The 19,909-nt window shown below is 35.7% G+C and overlaps 1 protein-coding gene and 1 long non-coding RNA gene across 9 annotated transcripts in view; one reads left to right on the top strand and one right to left on the bottom strand.

Moving 5' to 3' along the window:
- The window catches only part of ANK2 (ankyrin 2), a 347,429-nt gene that overhangs the window by 301,624 nt on the left and 25,896 nt on the right, over nucleotides 1–19,909 (top strand). For all 7 annotated transcript variants that reach the window (XM_021394060.1, XM_021394064.1, XM_021394059.1 and 4 more), the window contains 9 exons: nucleotides 2,410–2,564; nucleotides 3,477–3,688; nucleotides 4,391–4,595; nucleotides 6,306–6,402; nucleotides 10,265–10,493; nucleotides 12,703–12,828; nucleotides 14,843–14,965; nucleotides 16,416–16,448; nucleotides 19,084–19,105. In XM_021394060.1, the coding sequence (XP_021249735.1) occupies nucleotides 2,410–2,564; nucleotides 3,477–3,688; nucleotides 4,391–4,595; nucleotides 6,306–6,402; nucleotides 10,265–10,493; nucleotides 12,703–12,828; nucleotides 14,843–14,965; nucleotides 16,416–16,448; nucleotides 19,084–19,105 (1,202 nt within the window). The remainder of the gene's footprint in view (nucleotides 1–2,409; nucleotides 2,565–3,476; nucleotides 3,689–4,390; nucleotides 4,596–6,305; nucleotides 6,403–10,264; nucleotides 10,494–12,702; nucleotides 12,829–14,842; nucleotides 14,966–16,415; nucleotides 16,449–19,083; nucleotides 19,106–19,909) is intronic.
- Nucleotides 6,321–16,315, bottom strand: LOC110397588. Of its 2 annotated transcripts, none has more exons than XR_002437872.1 (3): nucleotides 15,423–16,315; nucleotides 15,248–15,343; nucleotides 6,321–6,406 (listed from the first exon to the last, which is right to left on the bottom strand). It is a non-coding gene; the product is annotated as an uncharacterized LOC110397588 (long non-coding RNA). The 2 variants fall into 2 exon arrangements; XR_002437873.1 differs by having other exon boundaries at nucleotides 15,248–15,339.

The raw sequence follows: 19,909 nt of genomic DNA, 5'->3' as shown, positions 1-19,909 counted from the left end.
CCTATGCTGCAAAAACCATAGAAAGATCAGATTTGTATCTCCTACGGAATGTGTTTTAGCAATTTTCAGCTGAAATCAGCAATTATTCATATGTTTTTTTAATCTATTTTACTAACTCTTCTCCCTGTCAGCTGTGGCATGCAGGAGTGGATGACTGAAGGAATGGAAGCCCTTCTATTAGAGTAAAAAACAGCTTAATTCAGAAATTGAAAAAAAGTGACCCTATAAACTGCAATAGTTTAAATTAATCTCTAAACAAATTAGTTGCTTTAAAATGCTGTCATAATTGGCAGCTATCAGAGCCACTATCATTGTTAATGATTTTTCTGACATATTCAGATTAAGCAGAGAAAAAAGTTTATAGTAGTTTTTAACTGCCCACTGCTTTTATATGTAGTATGAATGGAGAACAGACCCAAGGCATGTTTTGTCCACTTCACTGCTGCTCTAATCTGATAAGAAAGCAAAAGCAGTTCTGGAGCACCCGAGAATTTGATATGAAGACCAACCAAGCCAGCCATTTCTTTTGACAGTTAGGATACCTCTTAATATCACAAGTAACAGCAAACAAGTGTGCTAATGAGATGCTTTGTACCCCCTACTCATTTCACTCCTTGGTCATTTTTTTAAGAGAGGCAGAACAAAATCTAAAGAGCAGAAGAAATATTGTGCTGTTGCATTCAGTCTTCCCACACATAAAATAACCTTGAGTATCTCTCCTACTTTCTTTTTAATGGTTGCTCTATCTAATGAGAACATCTCATCTGAAAGACTAGGATACTGCAGGGTGTTATTCTTTCTCAGAGCTTTCCCTGTAAGCATTTTCCTATGTGTTGTACTGACAGTGAAATCAGAAAATTACTGTACTGATTGCAGAGATGCATTGTAAGGTACAAATCTTGTTTCTCATTGAGTTCACTGCCAAAATTCCCATCGTCTTCTTGGAGCAAGAAGAGATCCTAAACTAACAAAACACGTTTTGCTGATTTTGATCACCAAATTGGAATGGAACCTTATTCAGTGTACAGCCTAATTCCACTCTGTGGACCAGACAGTGGCACTGGCATTCTGGCAAAAAAAAATACATAAAGTTTATTTATGTTCTTTCTTTCACTGCTGCTTTGGATGTACTCAGTAAACTTCATCTGCCTACGGCTCCTCCCCCACTTAATGAGGGAGAAAGCTTGGTCAGCCGAATCCTTCAGCTGGGGCCTCCTGGGACCAAATTCCTTGGGTAGGAGAGACTTGAAACAAATTGATGGATGCTGACCTCCCCATTCTTCTCCTCCTGCAATATGATTTTTTTTGTGTGTCATTGTGCACATGATATTGTCCCTTTCTATGATTTGAAATTTTGTATACCCAACCCTTAGTGGACCATTTTCAACCCTTGTGGTATGTGGTTTTGTTTTAGTGGTATGTTTGTATCTTTTTCTTAAAGTACTGTGGCCTTCATTTTTGTTTTGGCATGAGATCTTCCTAGTTATGTGCTTGATGTCTGTAGCAAAGCAACCTGGATTGTGACCAAGAAAAAGAATCTACTGTAAATTTAAGATTTTTTTTTTCAAGTACTAAAGAGTAAGATATGTGTTAGATACCACCAGTATAATAGAACACATGATGCTTACTATGTATATGGTAACCTGTTTGGGTACTCTAATTAAAGAAGTGTATATACAAATATATTTATATTTTCCCTCCTATTTCCAAGAGTATGTATTTTTATGTGCTTATAAATATAGATATATTGTATGTACACAGGTGTGTATATTTACTTGTATATATATATGCACACATATATTGATACCTATATTGACATCTGCTTGTAAGACAAGGCAAATTCTTATCTCCTATACATAAACAGAAACCTAGATTATCTTCTCAGACTTCCTCTCTCTCCCAGAGTGTAAATCCAGAATAAATTCATTGGAATATATAGAACAACTAAAGTAAAATTGGCATAGGACACAATTGCCCACTGATTGCAATGAAGTTATTCTGATTTGCACTAGTATAAGCGAGATCAGAATTTGTCCCACTATTGATATGCATTACAGTAGATTCTCTTTGAAATGAAGTTGCACAGGTTAACCCAGACAGTAGTGACAACTAAAATGAGCATGAGTTTTTAATGAATTTGCAAAACAATTCTCAAATTTCTGTTTAAGCCAAATACCATTCACACTGTGGAACGAGGTGAATGCACTTTTTAATCTGTCCTTCAGCATTTACTGGGTCCCTGTGAAAATCTAACATGTGTTAGTGATGTGCTAGTTTAGGATTACGCAAAAGTACTCCAGAGAATAGGTAGAATTCCAGGTCACTTTGTAGCAGACCAAATAGAGTTGCTGTTAATCCTGTTTCTTCCTCTCTCCCGTGTGCATTTAATGCGCTGTGTTGCTGTGCCAGGCCTGTGATTGTGGAGATTCCCCATTTTGCTGCTCTGCGTGGGAAAGAGAGAGAGCTGGTGATCCTGCGCAGTGAGAACGGGGACAGCTGGAAGGAACATTTCTGTGAATACACTGAGGATGAACTAAATGAAATCTTGAATGGGATGGATGAAGGTATCCAGTGTGGTGTTTTTTTTTCTCCGCTCCTGTATTATTACATCTGTAACTGGGGACAGTAACTTTTTACCATCTTTTCTATTTTGCACCTCATGTTTAGTCCACTCTGAGAACTTCTGACGTCATACTCTCCAGATACTTCACTACAGTCACACTGGAGCATAATCATTTTCTTAGTACACTGCTAGCAGAAGCACTGTGTAATTTTGCTTGCTTTCCTTGCACAGCCTACTGAAGTAGACTGAATCTGCCCATCGTGAAGTTGAAAATAGATGTTAAAGAAGTTATGTTTCTTCCTGCTTCTTTTCACAGTGTTAAACAAAAAGCTCCCATAACAAATATCTTCCCAAAACAAGGCAATTATCATACTAATCCTTTCCAAGCAACTACAAGTGTGGGAGGAACCTATGTCAATCATAGGTACTCGTTTTCTGAGAGAACAGAATGGACTTGGGTTGTCTAGGACCTGCAGATCCTAGATTTGTTATTAATTTGGATGGATTTTTTTTTTTAAATAAAAATATAAATGAGCCAACTTGCATATTTAAAGGTGAACGTATACTCTGATACTTCTTTGATTTGGAGTTCTGTTTCCTTAATGCAAGTCCAAGCTGTAGTATAAACATTAAATGCAAAAGGCCTCGGACTAGTCCCCCCCTTAGCTTCTTTGCCTGGTAATTTAGGGCAAGCTATCAACAGGTTCTGAGTTTTAAGCTTCCTTCAGTTTGTTGCTGAATGCGTGTATTCCTCTTTTGATTTTTCTGTTTTAGCTGAGCTTAAAATGTTGAGATATGTTTCATTTTACTTCTGTAAGTAGTAGTTAAACTGTGAACAACTGAGATCGATTTCTGTTCACTGTATTACTTCTATGAAAATCTTGATTTCTGACCATCTTCTCTTTTGCCTCAGTACTCGACACACCAGAGGAGCTTGAGAAGAAACGTATCTGCCGCATCATCACTCGTGATTTCCCTCAGTACTTTGCAGTAGTCTCCCGGATCAAACAGGACAGCAACCTTATTGGACCTGAGGGAGGTGTGCTGAGCAGCACTGTTGTACCACAAGTGCAGGCAGTCTTCCCAGAAGGGGCTTTAACCAAACGAATTCGTGTTGGCCTCCAGGTACAATGAAATAATTAGAAGGGATATACATACCTGTTTTTTTTTTTTTTTTCAGAGTGTAAAGTCACATTTGTACAGCTTATTGTGTTGTACATTGTTGCCTAGAATGTGCTTACTAAAATTCATTGTGAAAGTAAGTTATAAAGGTTTGGGTATTCCAGTTTATGCAGATTCTTGTCTTTTAACCATCTGTATGATCTCAGAAGAAACACCAAATTGTTCACTACTGAAAGGAGAGGAGGTCCCCACTCTCCCCCACCTCCATCCTTGCTTCCTGCCGAAGCTGTTGAATGGATCTACCATTTACCTTGGTCAGGCTACTGTGATTGCTGAAATCCTCTGTAAACAGCTGAATAGCTTACTAAAACAGTTCAGAGTTTGTCCTCAGGAGAAAAAAAAAATAGAAAACAAACAAACCAAAACAAAACAACAACTGGGGAATCATTTACTATTGATTAAATGCATTAAATTGGTACTGATGAGAGCACTAGGAAAGGCAGTAGGAATAGGAGTGAGGAGTAAGAAACTGCTGAAAAGAGGAGGCCTCTCCTTCTTACTGACAGTCAGTTGTCAGCCTCCTGATTTCATAGGAAATTGTGCCATCTAATGGAAGAGCTATAACATTTCTAGCAATATACAGACCCAGTTCCTCACATACTCAGTTTTCAAGTTACTATTCTTACTGGTTTTTGCTTTGAAAAGGCTCAACCTATGCATACTGAACTTATAAAGAAGATTTTGGGCAACAAGGCTACGTTCAGTCCTATAGTCACACTGGAGCCCAGGAGGAGGAAGTTCCATAAACCCATCACGATGACAATTCCTGTCCCCAAGGCCTCCAGTGATGGGATCATGAATGGTTATGGAGGTGACACACCCACTTTAAGGTTACTATGCAGCATAACAGGTAGGATGAAAATTCTAAGATTTTTCATGTGCTTCTTGAAATTTTAGGTCATCGTGCAGTAAATATATTAAACTTATTATACACATGGAAAGTTTGGTGAAAACTTGACTGAGATGAGAGGCTGTAAAAATACACTACTTCCTAATCTATTAATTTATAGTAGAAATACGATTTGTTGTTTGGGCTAGTGAGAGAGGTTACAGAATTATACAGTTTATGGGCGGGGTGCTTGCATTTCTCTTACGCTTTCTTTTTCTTGAGTACCAGCAAAGCTCTGCCTAGCACAGTAAGTGAGGTGCAGACATAAGGTGGCAGTATGCTTCAGAGGAAAAATATTAGGGTTAAACACTTAAAGTTTACTATAACTTTGATGTGATTAATGCCAAATGTAGTTTCAGTCAAGAGGCAGTAATTAGCTGCATGCATTTATTCTGTTTAGAAGTTATCATCAAGCATCTTTGTCAATTTTCAAACTGATTTCAAAGATGATCCCAGTGCTGTAAGGTGTATTACACACTGAGATGTACTAATGAGTCATTCCAGAGCAGGAGTGCTTTTACTATCTTGCTACAAAGGTGTTAATTAGCTGGTGAAATACCAAAGATGACATCTGCATAACAATGAAGTATCTGCATTTCCAAGAAAGTGAAACAATGCTTATTTAAAGAGTCTCCTACACAGGGAGCTATTTAAATAGATTATGTGAAAGAACAGTAAATCAGCACTGATCCTCCAGAAAACTTTAAACGGGAACTTGATTACAAGAATACTTCACCGAAAGGAAAAAGGTATTTCATGAAAACTAGTGTTCCTCAATGGATACAACTTGGTCTAAGGTTTGTCTAAAGATTCTGCTTCATGGTGAGAAGCTTCATGGCTATCTAACAAGTCAGCTGTATATGAGAGGAGAGACAGACAAACATTCTAATTTAGTCCTGGTAGGTTACACACAGTTTTTCCATTACCTCTACTTATGCTTTCTAAATATTTGTAACTGCTGTTAGAACTTATGTTTTCTGTAAGCTTAGTCTGATATTAAGGTAACTGGAAATGAACTTGAGATTCCTCACCAAAAGATGAAGCAACGGAAGATACTGAAAATGTAGTCTAAGTCTGCATTATTCATTCTAGAGTATCTGTGGGGTGACAGATGTATCCTATTTTCACTGGCATAGGCCAAATAGGAAGCTGGCAACAACATAGTCAAAGAATGCCAAAACATTTTAACAGAGTGATAGGAATCCAGAAGTCTGTCTATTGTTCACCAAGATATGGAGGTGCAAATTGTAGAAATTGTTGTAGAAATCGTAAATTGTAGCTGTCACAATTAGTAACTGTATTATTGTTTCCCAACCTGTATTATTGTTTTCCTGAACTGTACCTGGGCTAATTTTGCTACAGATCTGCAAAGAGTATAGAAAAAACCTCCCTTCTCCCAGTATTCTATCCTCTTTTATTATTTCTTAACCTGTGCTACAGAAGTCATTGTTTGAAAATCATTTGTGTTTGGAGAGCTTCTCTTCTCAGGGGAAACCCTTAGAACCTTATTAGCATTAGTGGAATAACATGGACCAAAGGAGAAAGTATATCTGGGTTTATTACTGGTTGCATAGCAATCAACAATTCAGAAGAACGTAAAATATTTCTGAGAAGCAAGAACGTTGGAGACTTGCCTGGTTTTCATTCTTTTAAGAATCACTGTCATTTCAGGAGGAACCACCCCTGCCCAATGGGAAGACATCACTGGAACAACACCATTGACGTTTGTTAATGAATGTGTTTCCTTCACAACGAATGTGTCTGCCAGGTACCTATAAAACAAAATACAAGATTAACAGTGTTACTTTCAAGTGCATGCCCTTTTTCCTCTGTATTTTGTTTTAGTATGTCCTTTAAACCATTTCAGTTAGTATAGTTGAAGGTGCATAGATAAAATTTTGACTATGCTGTGAATGAATTGGCCAGTTATTTTGGAAGCCCCAAGCCTCCTAGTCCAGGCAGGATGTGTGAGAGCTGTCAGCAATACAGTCCATATGAGCTGGAAGAAATCTGGGAGTATGTCATTTTCATCTCAGTCCTTTGCAGTCAGCACCTGCCATCAGAAGTGAATTAATGACATGCTCTTTTTTCTGAAATAGTAATCTGAGGGACAGGTCAATTTTCAGATAACCAGAAAAATCTGGTTCCATTTTGATTATCTCTTTTCCCTCCGATGCAGAAACATGAAAATTTCTGTGGAAATGGAAATGCTTTATTTGGGAAGCTCATTATACGCCTTATAAAAGATGTTCAGCATATCCAACAAATGAGAAATCAAGCAGAGAGCCCTGTAGGTGTACCAAACTGTGATCATGAGGATTCTCTTCCAACCATCTGTTCTTGTAATGAGATTCAACTGCCAGCTTTTTGGTAGCTGACAAACAGAATTTTGTTGTTTTTATTTTAAAAGAGTATATTAGTTTTTACTACGTCTGTGATTTTTACCAAAAAACCTCTATTACAGAGAATACATGGAGAGCCAGAAAGTTTTAAATTTAGGGTTTGTAATCTTGCCAACTGTTAAAAAAAAATCTTGGATAACCTTGAAAGTATAAATAGGCCCATGAAAAGCAATTGATTTCCTTCAGTGTAAACATTCAGTGGGCATAGCAGTTACTACTATTTGATGATTTAATTAAATATAATAAATATTCAACATTAAAATGAATTGAGCTCCTGCAATCCAATCTAGAGTGTAACTGTAGCAGTAGGAGAAATGAAGTTTTATTTTTCTAGACTTCTCAGTTCAGAACTCTTTCTTCCCATTAAGTTCAGTGCTTTGCTTATGTACATTTCCTGCGTTTCTTTTCAGTTAAGCATTTTTCTTCAATAATAACCAGAAGAGGGAGATCTTAAACTGTTTTAGCTGTCATCTGCTATCTGCAGTGTTCTGTTTAAAGGGAGAAGTTAAAGATTAATTTAAGATCCAGATTTGGAGACTGAGAGTTCAAAATCTCTAAAACTGTGAAGTCCCCAGCAGACTGCACATGAAATACAGCCAGAATGAGGGTGACAATTTATAGAACTACAGCTCATTAAAGACCCTAGTAGTGGATGTTTCCTGATCTCTCTGATGGCATTACAGTTGATTACTATGGCAGTAGTAGGTACACTGGGTCTAATTTAGAAATTTCAGTGCGTTTCACATCTACTTTATCTAGATACATGTTCAACAGTATTGAACCCAAATATGATTCTAAATGCTGTTAAAGATAGAAAGGAAACTGGATTTTTCATGTATTTACAGTCAGAGAATTACCATCTTTGCTGAAGGACAAGCTAACTTGAATTTTTTGACTTAAGCCCTGGTCTAAAAGTGCATCTACCCATTTTTTAGCCTTGTGCCCTGCTGTGAACCAGCTGGTACCCAACTGTTTGCTATTCACAATAATGTGTCTATGTCTAATTAAATCACTAATACTGCAGATTTTTTTCCCCGTTTGTAAGACAAATTTTCTCTAAAGTGAGCATGAGAAACAGATTCCTTTGTCTAAAATACATGTGAATTAACATGCAGACTTTGAGGCATAGATGTTTTCCATTACCTGAGTTACAAGTTTTTTTTGTGTTTTTGTTGCTGTTGTTATTTTAATTTAATTTCTGTTTTGGCTTTTTAGCCACTGGATGTAACCTCTCCAGTTTGAGTCCAGCAAAGCATAGTTCTCCCACACACTAAAAGTAAACTATCACTATGCACAACCTTCACGTACCAAACATGCTTTCTCTCTTCAAACATCATCAGCCTCTGTTTTTTAACCAGTGTGTTTGTTAAAAGTTCTAAAGATAAGCACAGCACGATATTTACTGTTATTCAACTGCAGATGAGTAAGACTAGAGAAATCACACTTGAAAGATTTGTCTTGTACATTATAACATCATGTAATCTACAGTAAGTGATAAGCTCCATGTAGATTATATCAGCTTCTGAGGTGGCTTTGACCTCTCATGACTTCCTTCTCCATCCTACGGGTGTCAAACTCAACCATACTTTCCACCCCCACAGAGAATATTATTTAAAGGAAATGTCATCAACTCCAGAGAGAAACTAAATTATGTGATATCTGAGAAAGATGGCAGTACATGCTACTTATTGTAAAATGAATGGTGCATTTCTGCTTCTGTGTTTGGGGATTAGAAAATAAAATTATTAAAATTAAATTTAAATTATTAAAATTACAGATCATTAAAATAAGAAAATCCATATCATTAAAATCTGGAGGTGTTCAAGAAACGTTTAGATATAGCGTTGAGAGACATGGTTTAGTGGGGTTATTGGTGGTAGGTGGATGGTTGGACTAAGTGATCTTGTAGGTTTTTTCCAACCTAGCTAATTCTATGATTCTATTATTCTATTATTTTAAGTGAAAGTAAGTTTTTACCTTCACTAGAGAATAATTCAGTTGTCTTTTGAAAGGTATAAAGAAATTCTGTCATTTTCTTATTACTGGGCAGTGTTTTTCTGGGCTGAACTGCCCAATGAAAGGATAAAGTTCCTGTAGCTTTCAGCGAAGAAGGAGGTCATTTTTGACAGAAGGAGACCTGCACTGGATGCTGAAGTTTCAGACATGAATTTCAGCATCCGCATTTTCAGTAACATTCTGCATTCGATATATATCTGTCATCTATTGTTTGCGGTTTTTAGTGATTTACATGCCCTAGCAGCAGGCAGTTCTCACACTATGCAGAGGCAGTCATTTATTCTAGTAGTATTATGTCTGTTGCTTTGAATTTTATGTATGACTTGTGGTGCATATGTCACAGACTAGGAACCGTTATTATAGAAGACTGTGTATACACTGGAAGGTTGTCGTCAGTGAAATGGAAGTATAAAGTGAGTCAGTGGTGGTTACAGCCTCTAGAAAGCAAGAGTAGTAGCAATCAGGTTTGGATGTACCTTCTTTGAGGACCTTCAAACTATAGTATCACTCAAGTACAGAAATATGTGTGTATGTATGTATCACTGTCCTTCAATATGCATAAAAACAGCACAAAATTGAAGTTACATGTCTCTGAATTCACCTAAGAATCATTTGTGATTTTGAATGCAGTGAGACATCATGAATAAAATCAATTATATTCATCTAGATGTTGTTTGTAAGAAATATACTGCTAACCTCTAAGATAGATGATAGGAAAAAAATACCCAACTAAACGTTTTAGGGAAAATATCTTAATATTTCAGCCATAAGAGATGGAGGTTCTATGAGTACAACAAGCTGAAATATTAGAAACACAAACTAAAACCATTTAAGATTAAACATTAAGATTCAGGAATGTGTTCAGAAAATAGTAACAATGGCCTGGAATTTGTGCAACAAGAGATCCTGTGAAGGGCTTTACATCTGGTATTTGGAACATAACTTCTGGTAGAAATGCTTTTGCAGTGCATTTTTCTTCAAGCTTCTAAAGCAGAGGAGGGTTACCATCTTAAGTTATTCTTCCCAATAAGAAGAATTATTAAGCTATTAATAGCTATTCTTCCCAAATGATAACTAACTGCTTCTCTCTTATTCTGACCTACAGGAACAATTGCTCTAGTTAGCAGCTTATGCTGCTAAAATGGAGAAATTATAATTTTGTTGTTTAAATCTTTTTGTGTTGATTACTCAACTCTCCATTTTATTTTACAGATTTTGGTTAATAGACTGCCGACAGACACAAGAATCTGTTACTTTTGCTTCTCAAGTGTATAGAGAGATTATCTGTGTCCCCTACATGGCCAAATTTGTGGTGTTTGCCAAATCACATGATCCCATTGAAGCACGATTAAGATGCTTTTGCATGACAGATGACAAGGTGGATAAAACTCTAGAACAACAAGAAAATTTTGCTGAAGTTGCCAGAAGCAGGGATGTCGAGGTACGGTACAAGAATCTTAAATAGTTTTCTGCATTTACTAATGTCTGGTTTTAAGCTAATATTTTCTGCCTACTGTTTGGAACACGGACTGAAAAATATCACGCATCATGGTAAGATGCAAGGGAGCAGGAGGTACCGGATGTCACTGACCAAATGAATGGGCCATTACCAACTTGCTAGTCCACAGGGCTAGCTGGAAGATTATCTAAAGTCAGCTGTCTATATTTGGGCATTTGAGTCTTCCTGGATCAGCCTAGATTGCATTTCACTCGTAAGAAAATCCAGTCATCTGGTTAGGCACTATTAGAAAGGGATTCCAGTTGGCAAAACTGCTTTTTTTGCTTTCTCCATAGCATCATTGACATTTTAAGGGTACATCTAGTGTGTTCTCAGAAAATTAAAAAAAAAAAAAAAAAGTTAACTGGAATAGTAAGCTAGATTTAAGGAGAGAGAAAATATAGAAGTGGGTTGGTAGAGTCTGAGCTCTCTGTTACAGGCCTGAGACTTCGAAAACGTATAGGACAAAACTGCATTAAAGGAATTCTGTATCCCAAGTTGCCTTTTTATGGTGGACCTGTTTAACAGTTACACTTAGAAACTAGGCTCATTTATGCTAGGAAATTGTGTAATAAAACAAAGTTGGGATTTACCATTTAGTACAGCAGTTACAAATTCTTTCTGCTTTCTTCTTGTAGCAGGGTCAGCATTTCTTTAATTCAAAGATTCAGAATTAGAGGAGCATCTTCCAACTACCTATTATGGAATCTACGTTTATGTGGGGAAATAACACTGACCTTTGGAGACTGCTAGCTGTGCAAGCGGGAGAAGGCATTTTGTATGGCTTTTATTTAAAAAAAAAAAAAAAGCAGTCTGTACAAATTTTGCATAGCTTAGGGTTTACACAAAACCCAAGACTTACGTAAGTCATTTCAACAATGAGGTGATAGATGATGTGAATTGCCTCAGGTAGCTCGCTGAGTTCATATTGGTCATTTGTGATGATCCACATTGATTGCATAAGTAAGTAAGTTTTAATTAGCACTGTAACAAACTGCCAGGAGACAACTCAAATTTCTTAGTTATTATCATAATTTTTTATTTAGAGGCAATCTAAATAAAGGTGAGATTTGGGGTGGTGTTTTTTGTTGAACAACTATGTTTTCTGAGGCTGATACTAACAGGGTGTTTTGAAAAGGGTAGATAGCAAAAAGGGTAGGTAAAAGCCAACTTCCAGTAACTCCTTAAATACATATTAGTAACCAAAAAGGCAGTCAACAGCAGTCACATTTGGTTAGCGTATTTGTTACCAAATAGTAAAAGATTCAAATATGCTGCTGAAAGGGCGAAGGTTTTTCTAAGGTGGAATCCACCAAACTACCTGTTAAAATGTTGGTTTGGTTTTATTTTCCTGACTCTGTCGGCTTCCTCAGAAGTAACTGAAAAAGCATGGACTACATTCATGGCATATTCTTCTGCTTCGTGTGGTTTCATTTTCCATGGCTGAACTCCACCTTTAAAAAAATTTGTGTACCATTCGTGAAGCCCTAACAGGCATTTGTTGTGCAGAGCAGCTAGATAGGTAAAATATACGCTCACAAAACTGAATGACAAGGCCGAATTTCTGGAAAGTAATGATGAGATATTAATATACTGGCAGTTTGAAGGGAATGACCCCAAAACTGGTAAGATGAGATTTAAACATGTGGAGGGGCCACACAAACAGCAATCCGAAGAGTATCATTATGTAGGCATTTCTTAGAGGTATTTGCTAGAGGCCTGATTTTCAAATTTTCAATTCATGATATTCAGACAGGCTTATTATCTTACCCTTCAAATCTGAGACTGTTGGTTTGAATGCTGAAGAAAATATTTATTTATTATCGCAAGCTCACATTAGTGAAGTATGCTAAAATTAGATCCAATTTAATATAATAATAAAGAAGAAATTGAGAATTTGCACAGATTCATGACACTAAATATATATCGTGTCATTTACAGTGTCACACTAGTGTTACTGAATTAACGATATATTCCAGTTAGAATTTAATAATCTGAAATATGGTGACTGTACATAACAAACCTTGCAAATACTCTGACACGTCAAGTCTTAGCAATTGAAGAAACTGATCTAAACTGCTGTAGAACTAGGCTGAAGAATCCTAACCTCATGATTGTGATTGTTACTGTATTTCTTTTTTATTTCCAATAGGTATTAGAAGGCAAACCCATCTATGTTGACTGTTTTGGCAATTTGGTGCCACTAACTAAGAGCGGACAACATCATATATTCAGTTTTTTTGCCTTCAAAGAAAATAGACTGCCACTATTTGTTAAGGTAATGTTATAATATGAGCTATTGATAATATTTTTATTTTTGCCTAATTTGGAATTTGCAAGAAACTTAGCAGATTGAACAGTCCAAACTTCTTTTCTCAAAGTGGCTTAAGTGTTGACTTGAGTAGACAAAGCCTAGCAGATGTGTGGAAATAGCTACTTGAAATTTTGTAAAAGTTGGCTTTAAATATAGTTATCTATCTGTGTCTCAGCTTTCATGTGTGTACAGTGTTCTTTCACACACCAAAATGGTAGCTGTGTGAATCCTGCTCTCTACCGACAATCTAAAGCTTTGACTGAGTTAGTCTTGTTTGATTTTCTGTATTAGGATTCAGTACATTGCAGAAGAAAAAAAAAAAAGCCAAAGATGTAAGAATTGACAAAAATCTATCCCAGTATGACTGCTGCACCCTGTAAAGGGTGAAGCAGTAAAGAGAAATGCAAGAGAAATACTCTCTTCAGTAGCAATGCAAAACTTGCTTGGAAGTTCTGTAAGAAAAGTATGGGTCCTTTTCAGATACTTCAAGTTACGGTTTTACCATGTTTTTGAGAACAAACTAAAAATTAAGTAATTTTGAAAATTCCCAACCATCATCTAATTTTATTCCCACAGCATATATTATGCTACAATACAGCTGTAAAATCCTTCATGTGAGTAAAAGTCTGTAAAACAAAAACTAAAACAAACAAAAAGTTCAAATTAACTAACATTTTAGTCCCAGCTACAGGTGTCAGTGATGTAAAACCATGGGCCACAGAGCTCATTTCATGAGCTCTCATGAGCTCTGCAGGGAGCTGCTGTGAAGCTGTGCTTTTGCCTCCCCCCTTTTGGACAGAGAAATTCACACAGAGATTCACATGCCTTTTCCATTAAAAACTGTGTTTTTCTTCTGCTGGCTCGGCCTGGCTACAAACAGAGTCACTATGTAAAACAGTTTTAGAGAGATACATTAGAAATGGAAATTTCAAAAAAATTAGAGAAAGTCAACCCACTCCCTCATTTAATTAAATTTACGCTATGCTGCTAGACAACTTTTAAACTCCCTCCTTCTCAGTAGTATTTTAAAGTTTGTTTTAGTTTACTACTCTATACCAGCACATGTGGCTTCGCATCTAGTATTTTCAGTCTGATAAAGTTAATGCACACTTATCTAATTGTATCATTTTTATCAGTTCAGAAAACTTTGTATGAGGTAATGCTTTCTGTTTTTTTTCTCTTGTGACATTGTGTTTAATCCTCATGACATATTATACAAAAGCTAAAGCTACATCGCCAGTCCTCCTATATTCTGAGGTTGTTTCTGCTAACAGCTGTGAAACAGATTTTTCTGATTTACTGCAAAGTTGGAAATATGACATGCTGTATTATCAGTTGCAGATTCTAACTGTCACACCTATGAGTATATTCCAGCAAACTTCTTCACTGTAAGAATAAAATTTGCCAATATATTTCAGAAAACATTTTGCAGAATATATTTTTCAAGTATAGTCTTTCACTATTGTACAGACCCTCAGCTGAGGAGTAGCCAAATGAACAAACACAATATGTAATACCAAAATTTTGAGCAAAGACTTATTGCTAATATTAACACAAATATGGGGAAAATTGACTTGGTTTATTTAGTATTTTAATAGAAAATAAGTCTGTCTACCGCAAAGCCTGGGGACTGTTTCAGTGAACAACAGGTATTATAAGTAAGTTACCACAGAAGCCTAATCATACCAGAATATCTTTGTTCTTTTAAGACAATGATTGACAGCATTACCACTGATCTCTGTAATTAAGTTTCTAAAGTCTAAGCATGCATGTGGTTGTGTTTTCTCTTGCTTTGACACACAAATAAATAGATTCATGTATACATTTACAAATAAGTAGGAGAAAAAGCGCACAGCATATATTATTTTAGCATACAAGAACTTTTTCTAGCCTCTTTCTGCTGAATAATTTGGAGTGTTGCGAGCTGTTCAAACTGGAAATGCAAAACAATTGATTAGCTGTGTGTTTGTTCAACCAGGTGCGAGATACCACTCAAGAACCCTGCGGACGATTGTCATTCATGAAGGAGCCAAAATCAACAAGAGGTCTTGTTCATCAAGCCATATGTAATTTAAACATCACGTTACCTGTTTACACAAAGGTACTGTGAAATTATACTGATATAGTAATCAGCATTGTAATGTGACTGAGGAAGAAGTAAGAGGGCAAAATGTTGTTAAAGCTTTGTAGTCAAGTATTTTAAAGAAGAATAAATACACGGTACAAGGGCTGTCAGTTTCTCGGTTTCAGTACTCACACATTTAGTCCTCAAACATTTTTTTTGAGAGGACAGAAGCGGGGGAACTTTGCTCTACGTGGCTCCCGTGGTTGGTTTTGCACAAGATGTATGCTGATTTTATTTTGTGCAGTAATCTTATCTTACCTAGATCCTGTGCATCTGGGACTCAGAGTATTTCTGAGTTTCTTTTTGGTTTTGCTGAATACATCCCAGTGTCTAATCCTGTCTTGTGACACCTGTCTGGACGGGAAGTTAACTTTTAGACCTGTAAGGATACAGGCCGATAGATTTTACCATGTTTTTAAAATATGAAGCATACAAGGACTGAAAATTACATCATTTGCCAGTTGGAAAATTAACGGACTCTGCAGTAACATGTTTGGGTGACTGCCTTTGTGTATCCATGGTGCTAGAGCTGAAAACATAGCATTCTCAAGCTCTAGAATTTTGAAGCGTTATGGCAGTGCCAAAAATTTTTTCTTACGTTTTAACATCACACTGATTTTGACATTGACTTTTCGTCTTACATCTGATCTGATCTAAGCTGTCAAGAAACTGCAAATACGTCAGATCCCTCTTTCTTCAGAATATTGTCATAACATTTATTAATATCAAGGGCAGAAAAAGGAGATGAAAAGTCTATCATGAGTTACTATTTATAAATAACAGGCTTGAGACCAGCTGAAATCTGATTGGAGTGCCCTTGGTTTCTATTTAGGTGAGAACAGGTACTAAAACACTCGCTTCTTTCCAGAAAGTTAGTTTATTGCTATCATCTGATAAGTAGGATATTTTTTACTATTCTTTGTCAGCTTAAGACCTGCATGATTTTTAGTAACACATTAGGCTGTTTGACCAAAATGTTGTTGGCATTTTTTATTGTTTTTCTCTGTATTTTCAGGATGTAATATAATTGTATTATAGCTTTTTTGTATCAAAAAAAGTCTCAAGCTATTTTCAATTTAAATGAGTAATCCTCTTAAATACTTTAAATATTTATTCACTTCAATTTACAGGTGCAGAAGCATGCATAAACATCAAGTTTTAGGACAAATAAGCATCATTAAGTGTAACATCTACCAGCAACTTTTTTGTAATTTACTGGATACTGTAGCATTTTGTGTTCTACATCGCCACTTTTCACACAAGAAATCAATTGCATGAACTTACTGTGTAGTCTTTTTAATGCTAAATGTTATCAGAAATGTTTAAAAGTTGTCAGAGGTAGTTTCTTCTTACCTTTCTAAAAATTCTGCATTTTGCCTGCTCTGTTTTCCCCTTCTCTTTTTGCATGGCATTTTGGAACTGAAAGGAATCAGAATCTGATCAAGAACAAGAAGAAGAGGTAATGTTATGTTGCTATACCAGCATGTCATTGCTTATGCATACTGTTAAAATACAACTAATAGGAAGATTAAATCTGCGGGGCCTTAAAAGGATATTTCACAGTCACACTTCTGGAATTTACTGAGTCTAACTTTCCCCAAATTGAAATTAAAGTTTTACACTGATTTCAGAGATGCTTAAATAGTGTATTTTCCCTCCAAAGAAGTTTCTTAACTATTTAAAAATTATCCTTCTGAAGAGCATCATGTAAGTGGATTTTTTTAGTTGATATTCTCCTCAACAAAAAAAATAAGCAGTAGGGTTAATATTCTGATTCTGTGATCCACCCCACATCCTAAAAATAATGTAGGGTTGCTACCAGACTGGTCTGGAATATTTGGAGCCAGTGGATGATTGATATAGTATACATTTTATTAATACCCCATATGTACAGATAGATAGGCTTCCTCCAGTGGAGGCAGAGAGACAGACTTAGAAACAAGTATCTCCATCAGCCAGTTTCCCTCTGTTGTGAGGAATTTGCAACCACATTGCAATTAAACGCACTGCGTGTATAACTGAAAGGGCTGTAACTCAAGAATCTTACCCATTGATAACATCTAGCAGACCAGATCTTACAGATATGTGAACTGGATAACAAAGTCTAGCACAGATTCAGTGTTAACCCAGAAGTTACAAGAAAATTTACCCAAAGTAAAATGCATCGAGTTTTCTTTTTTAACATAAACTGAATTGCATCTTAAAGGAGAAATATGAGCAGCTCCCAGCTTTACCAGCTCTGTTCTGGCAGTTACGAATGTTTCTTAAGGTCTGACCCCTTCATGAATGAGTAACATAAGGAAAAGCATCCCCACATTTTTAACAACGTTCAGCTGTTGCAAACAAAAAAAAGTGCCAGCACTGTGAGACTAGCCTGCTCCCCAAAGACTGTGAACATCTTTGCCATTAACTGCAAAGCAGAGCTCAGAAGTTTTGTTGCATGGACTGCAGTTTCTTATTATCATTATAAAAAGTAAACATTGGTACTATTCCAGTGCTGAAATATAGGCACTGTCAAGTGAAAACATGGTCAAAGTTTTTAATAAATATATTCAAGCAGGAGCTAAGTATTTTTGGAAAAATATTGTTAGCTGTAGATCTGTAACTTCTTTGTTTAACCTGATACCTGTCTTCTGTCAGAAGCTAATTCCCACTATATATATATATATATATATAGTGTATAGGGAATTAGCTTCTGACAGAAGACAGGTATATATATATAAAGAATGTAACATTTATTATCAGATAATCATTCAGTTTCATCCTGAAAGAACAAAACTAATTCTTTTAGCCTCTGTAATGCTGTCTATGCATTTCCAGTGAAGTCCCCAAACGTTGTTATGAAAAAAAAAAATCTGTATTCCATAAAAAAAAGGATATTAGAAAATTATTTTTTTCTGATCTTCTGTGATTTATCATGTTTTTATTTAAGAAACTAATACACAAAAAGACAAGATGATTGCTGGCTAGAGATATCTTGCTTTCTAAAAGATTTTTAGTTTGTTTCATTCATTCTTATTTTAGTAATATTATTTCGTATGCTGACATAATTCCAGATTAATCAGGATGGACTTAAGGAAAATTAAATTATCGTAAATGTGAAGTTTAACGACATAAGCCTAAGTGATTATGAGACATGTATAACCATGCAGGTCATGCCAGTGATTTACCTACATTTGTTTTCCATTTCTGGAAAAGGAAGAATTAGGAACATCTTACTTGAGAAAATATATTGCATTTACTTTTATAAAGAATGCTTTTAAACGAAAGGGGGCATTTCCAGCACTCCACACTAAAGAGTATGTTGGGGGCTTTAGCTTACATTGTATATTGTATCAACACTACTGCAAAACTGATTTTTCAGTCATCCTACCTTCACAAGTTTGGTTGAAGAAATTAAGTGCTTAGTGCTCCTTCTGAACTTGAATTTCCTGTCTGACGTTGATTTTTTGATGTTTTTCTGGTTTTCTTCTGAAAAAAAAAATTACAGCCCTTTAAATCTATGCACTCTGGAAAAAAAATAGAAAAAAGTAAAAAAGTTGGCCTCTGAAGGCCATCACTGCTTCCATTTGGAGATATCAATAGTATCAAATCCTAGGTGGTAGCAAATCTGCAGTTATTTCTACACTTGCATTTCATCACAAAGGTAGAGAGGAAAAATTCAGATGGTGGTATCAGAATGAATATACGCAGTGAAACTGGGCCTAAGGCATAGTAGGTGCCTTTCAGATGACCATATTGGGCTTTCTGTTTTAGATGAGGAGAAATACATTGAGAACAATGCAGCAATATACCTAGTGGTGCAGAAGTCTGGGTTCTCTATGCTGCTAGTCGCATTGAAAGAAAATAACTTCCATGATTTTGCAACTGCTAGACTATAACAATAACAATTTTCTGTTATTAGAAACACTAAAATAAAACCATGCTTACCATTAGCTTGAATGCATTCTTGGTTCTATTGAGTTATTACATCTGTGTCTCTTGCTATATGTAGTGGATTTGACTCAACCAGTCTTACTTCACAGGTGACTTTGTATATATTTACTACATTGCAACTTTTTCATCGTCCTTTTTTTTTTTTTCTTCTATTCCAGGTTGATATGACTTCAGAAAAAAGTAAGATTTTCTTTTTACTTTTAAAATATTATAATGTAGTTTGTATGAAAGATGGTAAAGAATACAATTAAGCATGAAAGTGAGTAAAACTTTAACAGCTATTGCTAATAGCGTCGATACTTTTAAGACGTAACAGAAAGCAACATAACATAATATCAAAGAAGCTACCTGATTAAATACATTTTAATGTGTAAATTAACAAGTAAGTTTAAAAGAGTTCATCTAAGTATTTACTTTCCTTTGACATCCCTAGTGATCCCGCTATTGCTATTTTGCTTGTATGAATGCTCATCTTTCCATTCTTTTGTCCATTTGTTGATACACATTGTTACCATTTGAGATAAATGACAGTATCATTTTTAATGAAAACATTATTAGTATACTAATACATTTCATTAAACTCATGAAATATAACCATGCAAAAAAGTGATACTGTCAAAAGTAATTGGGCTGTTTAACCCTCCCTTCCCTCCCTTTACTGTGGTGAAATATGACTGAAAGCTATGCTTGGTACAGCATATAAGCCCTTTGTATATACGGAATTAGGCTATTATTACTAGAAACTGAGAGTGAGTGGTTCACACTGCCAAAGATCTCTTTTAACGAAGACGTAAATTAAACAAATATATATTCAATCTGAAAAACGTGTCTAATATTTTTCAAATTGTTTCTTAAATCTGTTCAGAAAAATTATAACTGTCTTGTTTGCAGTTTAAAGTGCAATTTCTTGCCTTTATTCTACTTTGCATTTTGCTGTCTGTTCATTCCTGATGCAGGATGTACATGTTAAAATTAGAAAGACAA

Source organism: Numida meleagris, chromosome 4, assembly GCF_002078875.1.
Source record: "Numida meleagris isolate 19003 breed g44 Domestic line chromosome 4, NumMel1.0, whole genome shotgun sequence".
Lineage (NCBI taxonomy): Eukaryota > Metazoa > Chordata > Aves > Galliformes > Numididae > Numida > Numida meleagris.
The sequence above is the reverse complement of the archived record's forward strand: the minus strand, read 5'-3'. Positions and strand labels throughout refer to the sequence as shown.